The 14,188-nt window shown below is 43.6% G+C and overlaps 1 protein-coding gene across 2 annotated transcripts in view; it reads left to right on the top strand.

The window, feature by feature from the left end:
• Positions 1-14,188, top strand: part of TET1 (tet methylcytosine dioxygenase 1) — a 79,482-nt gene that overhangs the window by 29,327 nt on the left and 35,967 nt on the right. For both annotated transcript variants that reach the window (XM_081189543.1, XM_081189542.1), the window contains one exon: positions 2,693-2,743. In XM_081189543.1, coding sequence (XP_081045669.1) covers positions 2,693-2,743 — 51 coding nt within the window. The remainder of the gene's footprint in view (positions 1-2,692; positions 2,744-14,188) is intronic.

Raw genomic sequence — 14,188 nt, 5'->3', positions numbered from 1 at the left:
TATTGTACTTTCAAGTGTTTTGAGCACTCCACATGCATCATTTAGCTGATCCTCATAGCCCAGTGACATCTGGAGAGCCACAGGCTCCAATGCCCATCATCCCTGACCACTGAAGATGCTGGTTGATGGGAGTTGGAGCCACAGGTTCACCACACTTGTTTTACAGTGGACCTGTAAGGTACATCACTATTATTATTGTCCATGTTGTAGATGGATGAGCTGAGACTGCTGAGAGAGGCTTGTGGAAGGCCACTTAGCCTGTGTACACACCATACATTTAAAGCACATGACTTCCCCCAAAGAATCCTGGGAACTGTCATTTGTTAAAATAGCAACCTTTCCCAGGATTCTGTGGGGGAAAGCGATGTACTTCAAAGCTGTGGTGTGTACCCTAGTGAGTTTCCTGTGGAGGCAAAACTGGCTGATTTGTAGTCTCTTAGTCACTGTGCTATACGAGCCATACAAGGGGCTTTGCTTACATTGATGGTTTTTAAACTCTTTGCCTTCAAGGAACTTTGTCGACTACAAGTCATCTGTTCAAAAACCCCACTGTGTATCTGTCATGGGACTTTGCAAATTCATAGGGGATTCAGAGAGGGCATGGTCAGGTGCGCAGCCTGCTCACCGTGAGCCAACTGGCCCGGCCTACAGAGCCTCATTATTTCTCACATGAAGTGCCCCCCCCCCCACTCCCCTGAGGCTGAGCATTGCATAGGAGAGCTGGTAATGGAGGGCAGCATGTTTGCCTTAACTGATCTTCACATTGAGGAACCTCCAATAAGCTTCTCTGGAACACAATCTAAAGCCCCTTGACTCTCATGATTAGTCACTCCAGGGCAGCAGTGCCATCCGATGACAGGTGGCATTTCTAGAACAGAGAAGATTGAATGGAGGTAAAAGTGGAGGCGGCATTTCACTTTAACTCCTGAAGCCATTTGAGCTGGTTAAACCGTTTCCTCACCCCCTCTCTGTGTAGTTTTCATTTAATGTGAAATATTTGCTCATCAGTAACTCGATTACAAGCTCTAGGTTGGTGGGTTGTTGTTTTTTTGCAGACAGCTTACTCCGTCCTTTAATCTGATTACTGCTGTGAATAAGGACTGACTTCTAACACATTTGTTTGTCTCTATCTATGTGTGTGTGTGTGTGTGTGTGTGTGTGTGTGTGTGTATATATATATATATATATATATATATATATATGAGAAGGCGTGTGTGCACGTGCACACACACACACATCAGTAGAAAATGGAGACCCCTGCCAGAATGGTGCCATGACCTTGCCCCCCTCCCCAGTCTTTTGGGATTCAACAAACAAACAAACAAGCAAGCAAGCAAACCTTAGACATGCTAAAGAAAGGATAAAGAAATTAGCACCTTTCTGAGCATACAAGAGGAAGCAATATTCTCTCTCAGTGGCAGTAGGTGGAGGATGACAGCCAGAGCCTCGTGTCTCTCCGCTTTCCTTATCATTAGCTATTAATTGCTGCCGAGGCGTGGCCAAGGGGGGTTACCGAGGCATTAGCCGCCTCGGAGTCGGTGTCCTCGCATAACCTCCCTCTTAACCAAAAAAAACACCAAAATAGCACTAATATGTAGCCCTCGCCTTATAAAGTCAAAATGCACAATACCTTCCTGGTGAGTGCGTGTGTGCGCAGCGTCCGCACACTCTCTTTCTCCCCCCCCCCGGGGCTCACTTGATCCCTCCTCCTCCTCCCTTGCTCTGGATCTCTCCTCTCTGTCTTCTCTTTCGCGTTCAGCTTTAAACCTATCAGTCAAGGCAAACCAGGAATGGGGGGGGGGGCGTTTGGTGGCTTTGCTTTTTCAGTCATTAAAAATATATATATAAATAAATAACACACCTCGCTTCCGCCTAGCCCCCCCCCCACCCTCCAGCTTTCCAACCCCTATTTCCACCCCACCCCACCCCACCCCTCGGCCGGATCCACGGTCGCAGGGAGTCCATGTCGCAGCTTGCGCCCGCCCCTTGTGTCCTCTTGCTCCGAGTAAAAACCCCACATAGGAGACCCTTTGTTTGGGAAGGGCTAGGCAAGGGAAGAAGCGCTTTGGAAGCTCCTGGCCTCGCTTTGCTATTGGCTGGTCCTTTTCTAGAGCCTGGTGGTTGATATTTTTTTGTGGTGGATTTTTTTTTTTTTTTGGTCTGTGTGTGTGTGTGTCTGTGTAATAATATTCGAGAGGCATGCCCAGCACGTCCCCAGTGTTGGCAGGCAGGGCTTGCTGTGCTGCTTTTTGCTGCCGCCGCCGCTGCTGTTCCTTTTAAAAACACCATGATAATAATACTCAAAAAGCAGCGTGAAGTAGTGCTGTACTGTGGAAGGTTCTTCAGCAGAAGGAAGCAAGATGGCTACCTTGTGGGTTTTGCTGTGAAGAATGCAGAGCCTAATTAAACCCGACTCTGAAGGGGGGGAAGGTTACTACTATTTTTCCCCCTCCTTCCTCGCTAACCCTCTTTCCCCCCGTTTTCTTTTTGTTTTGATTCCGGTGACTTCAACGCCTAAAGTCTACTCATCAGTTCCTTCTTAAGTTCTGCAGTGAGTGAGAGAGAGAAAAGCCCGTATGGTTCTGCTTTAAAGTCTTCTAATGTTACAAGGCGGGTGGGGGGGGCAATGCTTAAAAATAAATATTTGCTTTAATCACAAAGGCTTACTTTGCAATTTGATGTCTTTCTTTAGGTGCTAACTGAAAACAAAAGGCCTCAGAGGAGAAAGCAAAGAGTTCAAAAGGTAATAACGGATCATTTAATTTATTAATAATTACAGAAAAGCAAACCCCAACCTGTCTTACACACTTTTTTTTTTGGCTGTGAAATAGGCGGTAGAAGGGTGGAAATTCTAGAAAGTATTAGTTTCCTGATTTTCATATTTAGGGTGAATATTAAAAGCTCATAACATTTTTGTCTTTCCCTCAGTATGATGAAGTGCGTTTTGTAGAGATTTAACTCTTTGTGCACAGTGTTGCAGGATAGAATTTTAAATTACTTGTGATGCACTGAAAATGACTTGTGTCATCCTTGCTTCTTAAAGGCTGCGGTCCTAAACATGCTTATTATGATGGAGTCGGTCCTACTGAATTCAATAAGAGTTATTTATGAGTAAATGTGTTTAGAAATTGTGTTGAAAGTGACCCTTTGGTTCTTGGAGGAGGGCTGTCTTCTTACAGATATCAGGCTGTGTGTATGTTAACCGTGGAATGATAATATCTGAGTATTAAATGTTGGTTGTTCTTGCATTCCCCCCCCCATGAATTGCTTCTTGTTTTGTAAAATTGACACATTCAGGTAAATGTGGCCTGCAATTGGTAATTAAAAAAATACTACAGGTATGCATTTTCTTCAGTAAGTGTGTGTTGATCTGAAAATGGTTTTTAAATCGGGCGGCGTTCCATAAGTGTTTTGGTGTGGCGTGGAGCTGCTGAAGCAAAAATCGGGAGGGGAAAAAACCCTAGTGCATATTCGGTGTTTCTTGTGCATATATAAATGGCAACCCTGTTCTCTTCAGTGAGTCAGGGAATTCCTGTACACGTGCAGAGGAAATCCCTGTTTACGATGGGGAATCCCCATCCCATAGTAGAGAATTAGGGCCCCTCCCACACAAGCAGAGTGCTGAATGTCATTGGAGCTTTCCAGAATTCTGGATCATGGCGGATGTGTTTAGTCTCAGGATTCAAAAGTGAAAATGTATTGCGCGTTTATGTTGCCATATTTGTACTGGGGTGTTTGCCTCCAACTCTGACATAGCGGCATGTTCTGTAGTGTGACTGAAGTCCTGGCAAACTTACTAACTCGCTGCTACACCATGCGTTAGCTCCTGTGCCCAGGCTTGAAGGTCTGTGGATGTTGTTCTTTTGTGGTAAGAATACTTGGTATGAGTGTAGTAATAGTTAACATGTATTTTGCTGTGTGTGATAGCTTGCAGTTTATTTAGAAACTAGTCATATGGTCCTTAAACGAAGCAGTTGTGTATAAAGATAATTATTTTATAAAAATAAAAACCTATAGACACTTAAAGTAGATTTTAGGAGAAAATTAAGTATCCTTAAAATCTCCACTATGATAGATTAGGTTGCAATCCTGTTCACACTTATCCAGGAGCACCCAGTGAACCTAGTGGGGTTTGTTCCTGAGCAAATGTGCATGGGATTGTGCTATTTACTTGAATGTGCTATAGTTGGATTTGTGTTTAGGATGCTAAAGTATACTTGAATTGCGTGTGTGGACACACTTGAATTTGAAAAAAAGTATTCATAATTTTATTTGCACTGTGCTTAACATATTATCTTCCAAGTGCGAGCATTTTATGTCTTTTTTTATTTGGATCTGAAATACATGGTTGATTTCTATGTCATTAGAAATAATGTCATGTTTACAATGCTGTGTGCTTGCAAATTAAATAATCACTTTGTTGGCATTTTTAATTGACAACCCAAAAATTTAGGCTGCAGTCTGGTTTGGACATCAGTTCCATCAAAATCAATGGGTTGTAAATTCAAGTAAATAAGTTTCTTTTTGGATACTGGTTCCAATATGTAAGAAGCAATTGTATTATTATTTTTTACAATGGAGCCAACCAATCAATCTATTGAGCATAGTCTACTGGGATGTTCTTTTGCCATTCATTTAGCTCCATTGTACTCTTGTGTGGCTCTCATTCATTTCTAGCATCATTTATTTATTTATGTTTTTATTTTCAGCTGCTGTGGTAAGGCAGCCTTAACAGCAAATAAATAAAGAAAAGCTTTCTAGTGGATTGTCTCAGTTTTACTACATTGAGGATAGTGGCACTTAGCTGACTTTGCTGAAAGGGTGCAATCTAGACTTCACAGGTGTCATTGTGGAGGCCCTCGGGGCACTTGCTGGATTAGAAATTGCACCCAGTTAGTTGCTGATGCTGCCTCTAACCTGGCAGGCACCCAGTGCAAAATTAAAGGACCCAAGACCCCTGGAGCACATTTATTGCTTTTTGTGGACACATGCCAAGTTGAAAGCAGTATGTTGTGCACATCACTTCCAACATGATGAGCATCCCATGTTAGGTGACAGGGATTCAGGAAGGCACTTGCCTCCAACCTGGGTTGAGGTAGGGAGCTGCAAACTGGCAAGATAGAGTTTTGCTGCAGCCTATAGGCCACCAGTTGGCTTTCCCAGGGCTTCTGTTCCACTGTGCTGTTGATCATTAGTGCTTTCCAGAAGCTGATTGCTTATTTTATTGGTCTTTCCTTAAATGGGTCGGAAGGTTTAACAGTGGCATTAAGTTTAGATCAATGATTGTGGTGCCCTCCTGTTGTTTTGGAGAGCAACTTCCATCAATCCCAACCAGCCTGGTCAGTGCTCAGGGGAATAGCAGTTCAGCAGCATTGAGAGGGTACCACATTGGCTTCTCCTAATCTAGATAGTTTGATTTGCATCTGTTAATTTTAGAGCAAGCTTAAATCAGACCAAGTAGCACTGGGTTCTTTATATTTCATGTTGTTAGATTCTTCTTGTATGAGGGCATGTTACTGTATGTTGCGATTACTCCTAATATTCTGTTTCCCTCCTCCACGTACCTTGGCTTCTCAGCTCTATGTGACATCTTTCTTGCCCTAAAAGATAATTTAATTTTGTTTCCTTACTGTTTTGAGATAAGAACACAGCACATAAGACATTCCCTGCTCTAATCTGATGTCATAGCATGCCTCCTGTTTTTTCTCTCTCATTTGGAAACAGTGTTCGAAACTCCCATTGTTCTAGGTGCATTTTGCGACAGGGAATTTCATTAGCGCAAGCAGCTTCTGAGCTCTGGGCACAGTGCTGCACCTAAGATTTCAAATTAAAAATGCAGAGTGGAAGGAAAGGAGGACCTTTTTCTGCCTCCCCACTTCCAGCTACTCTCTGAAGGCTGGAGAAGAGACCCTCTTAAGAATATTAGGGGGCTGGGCAGGGAAAGGACTAGACCATGTGAATAATGAACATAATATTTTAGTTGCAGTTCATTCATTTTCAACTTTGTATTCTAGTTTTTTAAAAAACGTGCCTGGACACTCCATTGCAGCACCCATAACCTAGGTTCAAGGTGCTATTTAGCTCCTAGCTTTCATATCAGTTTCTAACACTGTTTTGAAATCCATAAGCCCTTGAGTGTATTTAATAATAGATTTTAAAAGTCTGTGTTACCCACCAGGCATTAGTATTTTGTTATATAGTGTATTCTTTTAGACTGTGCCTTTTTTGCCAGACAGACTTAACAATCCAATCCTTTGCACACTTTCTTGGGATTTACTGTCATAATACCCAGCTGTCCTTTTCATCCACTTCTGCAGTCATGGTCTGGATATGGTGAGGAGTTGGGATGCATATAATCCTTTATAGTTGTTCAAAGAGGACTAGAGATAGTAGTCATTAAGCATTTTGAACTTTTAAGGCTGCCATTTCCGGGATGGTCATGAGGGAGTAAATCACTTTAAACTCTGAGGGACATACTCCTGAGGAAACATGCATAGGATTATGCTGCCTGAGTATGTATGCATTTATCTGGACTGATAAACATAGACAAAGACAGATTGACTTTGTGTTCAATCTGGAGAAAGCTCGGTATATTGAACTCTCATATGAATCTTATCAATTTTAGCCTATAATTCTCAAATTCTTTAATACCTCTGGGATGTAGGCGGGGAGGAAGATAGACCTAACTTCCTCTGGATTGATTCTGTGCAATATATTAGTGGGGATTTAAAAAATGTTCTTCAATGGGATATATGTGGTTGGGTGTTTCTGTTGTGCATGCATATTGTAGGGCAGGTGTAGGCAACCTAAGGCCCGTGAGCCGGATGCAGCCCAATCGCCTTCTCAATCCAGCCCATGGACAGTCTGGGAATCAGCGTGTTTTTACATGAGTAGAATGTGTCCTTTTATTTAAAATGCATCTCTGGGTTATTTGTGGGGCGTAGGAATTCGTTCATTCCCCCCCCCCCCAAAATATAGTCCTGCCCACCACATGGTCTGAGGGATGGTGGACTGGCCCACGGTTGAAAAAGGTTGCTGACCCCTGTTGTACGACATCTTAACTTTTTTAAAAAAGGAAAGTCTGATTTTAAAACTACATATTGTATTATCTATCTCACAAACATGCTGTTCAATTTCTGTTGTTTTAGAGGTGGTCATAGCATGCCACTAGTCATGTTAATGATCTGTGCTGATTATTAGGTGTACCCTGTTTCAGGGTGGGTTTTTTTTAAAAAAACCACTTTAAAAAATCCAAACGAATATGTAATGCTTTCAGACGCAAATGCTTTTTCCTAAATACTCAAAGATAATCGGTTAGCTTGCTTTTGGCAGGTTTCAGACTTTGAGGTATACAGTACAGATAGCTGTGGAATTTTCCCTTCCAAATTTCAAGGGTTATTACCGATTTACACTTTAATGGACTTCACAAATTCTCAATAGTTTATTGGCCACCCTATACAATGCTTCAAATGTAAATTAATAAACCACTAATATATCTCACAAACATGTAGAAAACGTCTGCTCTAACAAACCAGTTTGTGGCATTAAGTTGCCATATGTAAAATAGTAAAAGTGATTTTTAAGGAAGTTTACTGTTGGCGACTTAAGGATTTAATGCTTACCGCACCATCCAAAGTCCCCCATAGCACTCAGCAGCTGGTCCATAGCTGAGCTAATGGTGTTCATTTGGCTGTGATACTTGTGTCTGCGAAGGTCCTCTGTTGCATTGGAGAACATAGAAGCAAGAAGGTGGAGCAGACAGAGAGGGAACTCAAGAGATTGGAGGATTGAAGGGGAATTTTGTATTGGAAAGAAAATACCATCCATCATACTGACTAGCCCTTGGCAAGTTTAGAATTAAATCAGTGTGTTGGCAGTGGATAATAGATGTGTGAGGATTGGAGATTCCTGTTGAGTAGTGGCAGGTATGGAAGAGATGAGAACAAGCTGTCAGGTCAGAAAGACAATGTAACTAGGAACAGAATCATCATGAAACTAGGTGAAGGTATCATTCTACAATTGCTTATGGGATATAGGTGTCCATGGAGGCAGCACTTCATTTATTAATATACACTGTATAAGAATGCTACCCAGGAGTTGGATTTAGCTTATGCCCTCTAGATAATCTCAAACGATGATTAAACTTCTCCAAGAGGGCTAAGTGAATTGGAGATTCTAAGGAGCAAAGCAGAGGTTTTGGTGTCACACAGTGAATTGGAGGGACGTGAGGTCAAGTGTAGAGATGGTATCTGATTTATGCTGCAGTAAATTAGAGGTTCAAATGAGTTTACAATGTGTCTCTCTCTGCCCCCCCCCATCCTTGAAAGAGTTGCCAGGAGCATACAGAAAAGTTAAACATACATGTTTTGAAAAATATAAAATAGTTACCTTAAGCCCTACAACTGACATTTCCTTCCTACCTTCAAGAACAGTTGAGAAAGTTATCCATCAAATAACCAGTTCACAAAGCGCTACTAGTGATTGCTTCTTAATATAATATAATTGTGTAACTTAAAATAGGCAGATGGTTATAGAAAGAAAAAGGCATATCTAATAAAGGTTATTGGTAAATTAATTATTATTATTATTATATTTACATGCTGCCCAGCTTGCTGGGTTACTAATTCAATATCTGTGTACAGCTTCAATGAAATCAACCAAAAGTAACATTTACTTCAATGCAATGATATGAGATGTGTGGCTTATTGCAAAAGCAGCTAATGGCAGAGGCAGTGTATCATCCACCAGTTTTTAAGAGGCACAACAGATGCATAGAAATATGCAATAAAGTACACTCTGATGTTTGCTTTCCGCATGCTAAGCCATTCTTAGCATTTGGTGTGAAGATAAGAATCTGCAGTTGGGCAACACCTTTATTAGGGCCAATTGAGCATCCTAAAATAATGACCAAGCCTTTTCTCAGACCAATATGGCTTCCTTTGCTTAGAATAAGACTAGCTTGTGTTGTGCATCTGATTCATTGATCTAAGTACTTAGCAGGCAGGATTTAAAAACTCAGTTTCTGCCTGGAACAAATTTGTTAAGCCCTTATAGAATGGTGTATTACAGTTCCCTCCTTCAACCAATTGAATGAAATTCTTTGGGATATAACCTGGTATCACTGGTCTTGGGCTTAACTCATATTTTGATATCTGAGCTGATGAAGTTATTGCATTGTTTTAACTTCCCTTAACTTGTGTAATTTACATATTGGAGTGTTTTCTTTAAAAATGGCTCCACGTGTGAGAAAATAGGTAGTAATGCTGCTGTGTGGATACCTCAGCCTTAAATGTGCTGCTGTGTGGATACCTCAGCCTTAAATGATGTACAATGTTTTTGTAACTTAAATGAACTGGATGGTCAAATGCAGGCATAGGCAAACTCGGCCCTCCAGATGTTTTGGGACTACAACTCCCATCATCCCTAGCTAACAGGACCAGTGATCAGGGATGATGGGTAGTCCCAAAACATCTGGAGGGCCGAGTTTGCCTATGCCTGGTCAAATGTAACAGTCAAGTATGGTGGCATACTGGGATAGGGAGAGTTATATTTATTAGTACAGAAGGCACTCGAAGAAATCAGAAAATGATCAGATAAACAAGATGATGAAGTGGCACAGTCCCGTGTCATTTCAATAAGTTCTAAAAGTGCCAAATCTACTTTTGGAAAAGAGGTTGTTGAGGCCAGCTGCCCAGCGGGAGTTAAAAAGCAGGAACAAGTAAGTGAGATCTAGAATCCATAATAGCAGGCGCAGTTCTAATGGAGTACTATGACGGCATACATTTGCTTTAAAATTCAGTTGATTCTCATAAGCACATAAGACAAGCCTGCTGTATCAAGCCAGTGGCCCATCTACTCCAGCACCCTGCTCTGACAGTGCCCAACCATATGTCTGGGAAGCCTTGAAAGCAGGACCTGAGTGCAACAGCACTCTGCCCACCTGCAGATCCCAGCAGCTGGTATTCAGTGGCATATGACCTTTGACAGTGGAGGTAGAAAGGTACGCATCATAACTAGTAGCTGTTTCTAGTCTTGTCCTCCATGAATTTGTCTCATCTTTTAAAGCCTCACAGATACTCCATTGGATGTGCTCACAGTTGTTTGTTCATAATTCATTATTCCGTGCGTCAGATGAAGCAGAGCCAGTATTGTTAGGTTCTATAAACACAAGTGGGTCTATTCTAAGCAAAAGCAGGAAATGTCTAAAATAAATACTGGGTTCTATTCCTGCTTTATTTGTTTCTTGTATGAGTGGCGTTTTAAAGTGCAAGTTAGCAAAATGTTTTGTTTCCCATGTGGAATGACTGTATATTTATATAATGCCATCCATCCTTGCACTGGGTACAAGAGGATAGGTCCCTGCCCCAAGGAGCTTACAACTTAAAATCTTACATGGAAGAAACAACTGACAAATGAAAGGGGGAGAGAAGGGGAGGCAGATAGGGAAGCAGTGTGCTTTGGTTTCAGCTTTGTGTACTTTGGCTTGTTTAGAGGCTTAGTTGCAGTAGGGTATGGGAAAGTGGGGTGTTGAGGTAGAGGCTTCACAGAAAACTTATGTTTTAAGGAGGCATTTGAATAGAATAAGAGGTGGCATCACTGCGGTCATCTTAGTGGTAATTTCAAGCAGAGGGGCAGAAAGAGCAGTCTTTTGAGGGGGCAACAGACCTGTGAAGGGTGCTAAATCTGGAGGAGCAAGGGCTGCACGCAGAGATAGAACACGTATAGGTGCACATACATTGCTATTCCTGGAATTTTCTCGGCATTTGAGTCTGTTTTCCTGAGCAAACAAGAAGTTGTGTATTATTTGTTCTGCCTGGTAGTTTTTGATTCTATCACTGCCGGACATTTGTTGCCCATTTAAACACAGAGATAGCAATGAGCTGGATACAAGCACAGACTGCCGTTTAAGGCTAGAAGAGGCAGGAAGAGCCCAAGCTGTGAGTAGAGGTGACCCAGTCCTACCTTACAAAGCAACAGTGTGCTCACATTTGTTTTATGTATTTTTATACTTTTATCCTACCTTTCCTCCAAGGAGCCTGAGGTGGCATGCACACTTTTAGTTTCACAACAACCCTGTGAGGTTAGGTTAGACAAAGAGAGAGTGACTGGCCCAAGGTCACCCAGTGAGCTTCAGGACTCAGTGTGGATTTGAACTCTGCTCTCCCAGGTTCTAGTCTGACACTCTAACCACTACACCACACTGGTGGAGGCATCTTGGAATAATCCTGTAATATTAAAGAGCTGATAGACCTTTTTGTTGGGAAGCTGTGGGGGGAGGCAAGCTTTGCCTTCCTTCTCTTGGGCTATCAGCCACTCCTTCACTTCCCTTTACCTGCCAGTCAGCTTGGTAAGCTATGTTTGCTTCCTTTTTTCCAGAGCAGTTAAGGGAACCAAGTCTCCCTACTGACTCTCTCTGTTTTAGGACTTTGGCAAGCCTTTCAGAGATCTCTTCCCCAAACACCTTACAGGTGTCTACTGTAGGCAGTATTAGCAGCCTTGTGGAACTATGTTCCCTCTGGTTATAGGGCTGGTGGTTCTGCTATGTGTGTTGCCACCATAATGTGATACTGTACTGTGGAATCTGTATGTGTAGCCTTTTCTGACATTGGGCAGGTGCAGTTTATTATTTGGTTATCTGCTCAGGGCAATGGCTACTTGTCACAGGCAAGTAGGCAAATTGCAAGTATAATTGGCTGTGGTTGAGATTCCTGCATTGCGGGGGTTGGACTAGATGACTCTCGGGATCCCCTCCAACTCTACAGTTCTATGATTCTGTAATGCGGGAGAAGTGTGTAACCTCTGTTCAAACAACTATTTTCTCTACACTCCTTGCCCCTCCACCCGCCTCCTGCCCATTTGGGCTATAACATTCTTATGTAAAAGAGGACCTGCTGTTAAAAGTTAACTGACCCTTGCCTTTGCCATAAAGGTGCCAGTTCTTGCAGCAGCTTGCTGCCTTGTTGAGGTGAATGGTGCTCTGACTCCACAGTGTTGATTTTTGACAGTGAAGAACACTTTCCTTATTGCTTCTCTTTTTAAGCAACTTTGCATCCATAGTAGGTACTTTAGCAGGTGCTCAAAACAGGCTGGGTCAGGGTAGAGGGCAGAGGCAGGTGTCATGAGTCCTGTGGCATCAGCTGGGACAGGGTGGCAATGGCAGGATCTGTCAGAGGATGAGAACTCTGCGGTCGAGGCTCCTGAGTACAGAGTGCCCAAGACAGCGAAAGAGGCAACTGGTAATTTGGCAGAGGCAGCTGAGTTGGGGACATAGGGAGAGTTTGAGGGTTGGGCTCAGGTCCTGTTGCCAAGGATGCACCAGCAGACCCAGCAGCTGCCACCACCACCACCAGGAGCAGTCGCTTGTGACTGTGTGGTCCTTCTCTTTAAAAGCAGAGCAGGAGAGGTGTGTCAAGTGTTGGGACAACATCTTTGCTTATGCTTAGCCAGGTATCCTAGGACTCTGTTTATAAACCATTAATAGCAGTGTTAGAAACTGAGATAGGAGCCAAATGACTCCTAGGCCCTGGGTTGTGGGCACCAAAACAGAATGTCTAGTCACCATTTGGGAGAGGTGGCAACACTTTTTATTTATTATTTTGATGAGCATGAACTAATACACAATTCACATAAGTCACACATTGTTAACATCACATTTTAAACAGAAATTGTTAACACATGTTTAATTTGGTGTTTACATTACAATTTTTGATACCATACTTCAGTTTTCAAAACACACTACTCTTTATTGTTAAACTCCATAACATATTGCCTATCCTTAACATATACTTTGAGGCTTCAAAGCCCATACATTTCCAGAATCCTTGAGTGTCAGCCAGGTGCAAAAAATGGCACCCAGACTTTTTGAGGTGTTCGCAAATGGAGAATCTTTAGGTACAAAATGCGCCTGGCGCCCTGCTAATTTCAAAGTCTGGTTAGTAGATCTGATGATGAGGCCATGTGTTGATTATATCAGTAAAGTTTTTGGGATTTCCCTAAGAGTCTTTCATCCAAGGGTGGGAACCAGGACATCCACACGTAATGTGGCTGCTCTAAACTCTCACTGTGTTCCCTGTGTTAGATGTTAAAATACCTGGGTGGTAGTTTTTGAGGTAGAGCTGAAGGAAGAGGAAGGAACGCCTTCATTTGACTTTGTTCTTTTAATAGCTCATCATAATAACATGCCGTTTATAAACTTGAATTTCTACACTAATGATCCTATGTGGTTGCACAGTTTCGATAAGCTGCCACTGGATCTACAAAATACTTTGTGTACCGTATTTTTCGCACCATAGGGCGCACCGGACCATAGGGCGCACCCAGTTTTTAGGGGGGGAATTCAAGAAAAAAAAATCTTTTTTTCCCCCCGCAGCCCCAAAGAGCAGCGTACAGGCTGCACACAACCTCTCCCTGCCGGATGGGTTGCGTGCAGCTATGGATCAAGTCAAGGCAGCGAGCGGGATGGATCCCGCTCGCTGTTTTGGCTTCCCCTTTAGCCCCGTGCAGCCTCTCCCTCCCGGGAGAGGCTGCGTGGGGTTAAAGAACCCATAGCCCCGTGCAGCCTCTCCTTGCCGGAGGGGTTGCGCGCAGCTATGGAGGAAGCCAAGGCAGCGAGCAGGATGGATTCCGCTCGCTGTTTTGGCTTCCCCTTTAGCCATGTGCAGCCTCTCCTTGGCGGAGGGGTTGCACAGGGCTTTCCTGGCTTTACTGGGAGGTGGGGGGATTCCCTCACCTCTCCCAAAAGCCCGCAGAAGCCGTGCAAACCCTTTAAAGAGATTGCGGCTTCTCCTGGCTTTCCTGGGAGGTGGGGGGATTCCCCCACCTCCCGCAAAACCGGCAGAAGCCGCGCGCCCTTTAAAAGGGCTGCGCGGCTTCTCCTGGATTTCCTGGGAGGTGGGGGGATTCCCCCACCTCCCGCAAAACCGGCAGAAGCCGCGCGTCCTTTAAAAGGGCTGCGCGGCTTCTGGCTTTCCTGGGAGGTGGGGGGATTCCCCCACCTCCCGCAAAACCGGCAGAAGCCGCGCGCCCTTTAAAAGGGCTGCGCGGCTTCTCCTGGCTTTCCTGGGAGGTGGGGGGATTCCCCCACCCCCCGCAAAACCGGCAGAAGCCGCGCGCCCTTTAAAAGGGCTGCGCGGCTTCTCCTGGCTTTCCTGGGAGGTGGGGGGATTCCCCCACCTCCCGCAAAACCGGC

The sequence above is a fragment of the Podarcis bocagei genome (genome assembly GCF_964188305.1).
Source record: "Podarcis bocagei genome assembly, chromosome: 4".
Taxonomy (NCBI): domain Eukaryota; kingdom Metazoa; phylum Chordata; class Lepidosauria; order Squamata; family Lacertidae; genus Podarcis; species Podarcis bocagei.
This window is presented reverse-complemented; position numbering and strand designations above follow the sequence as displayed.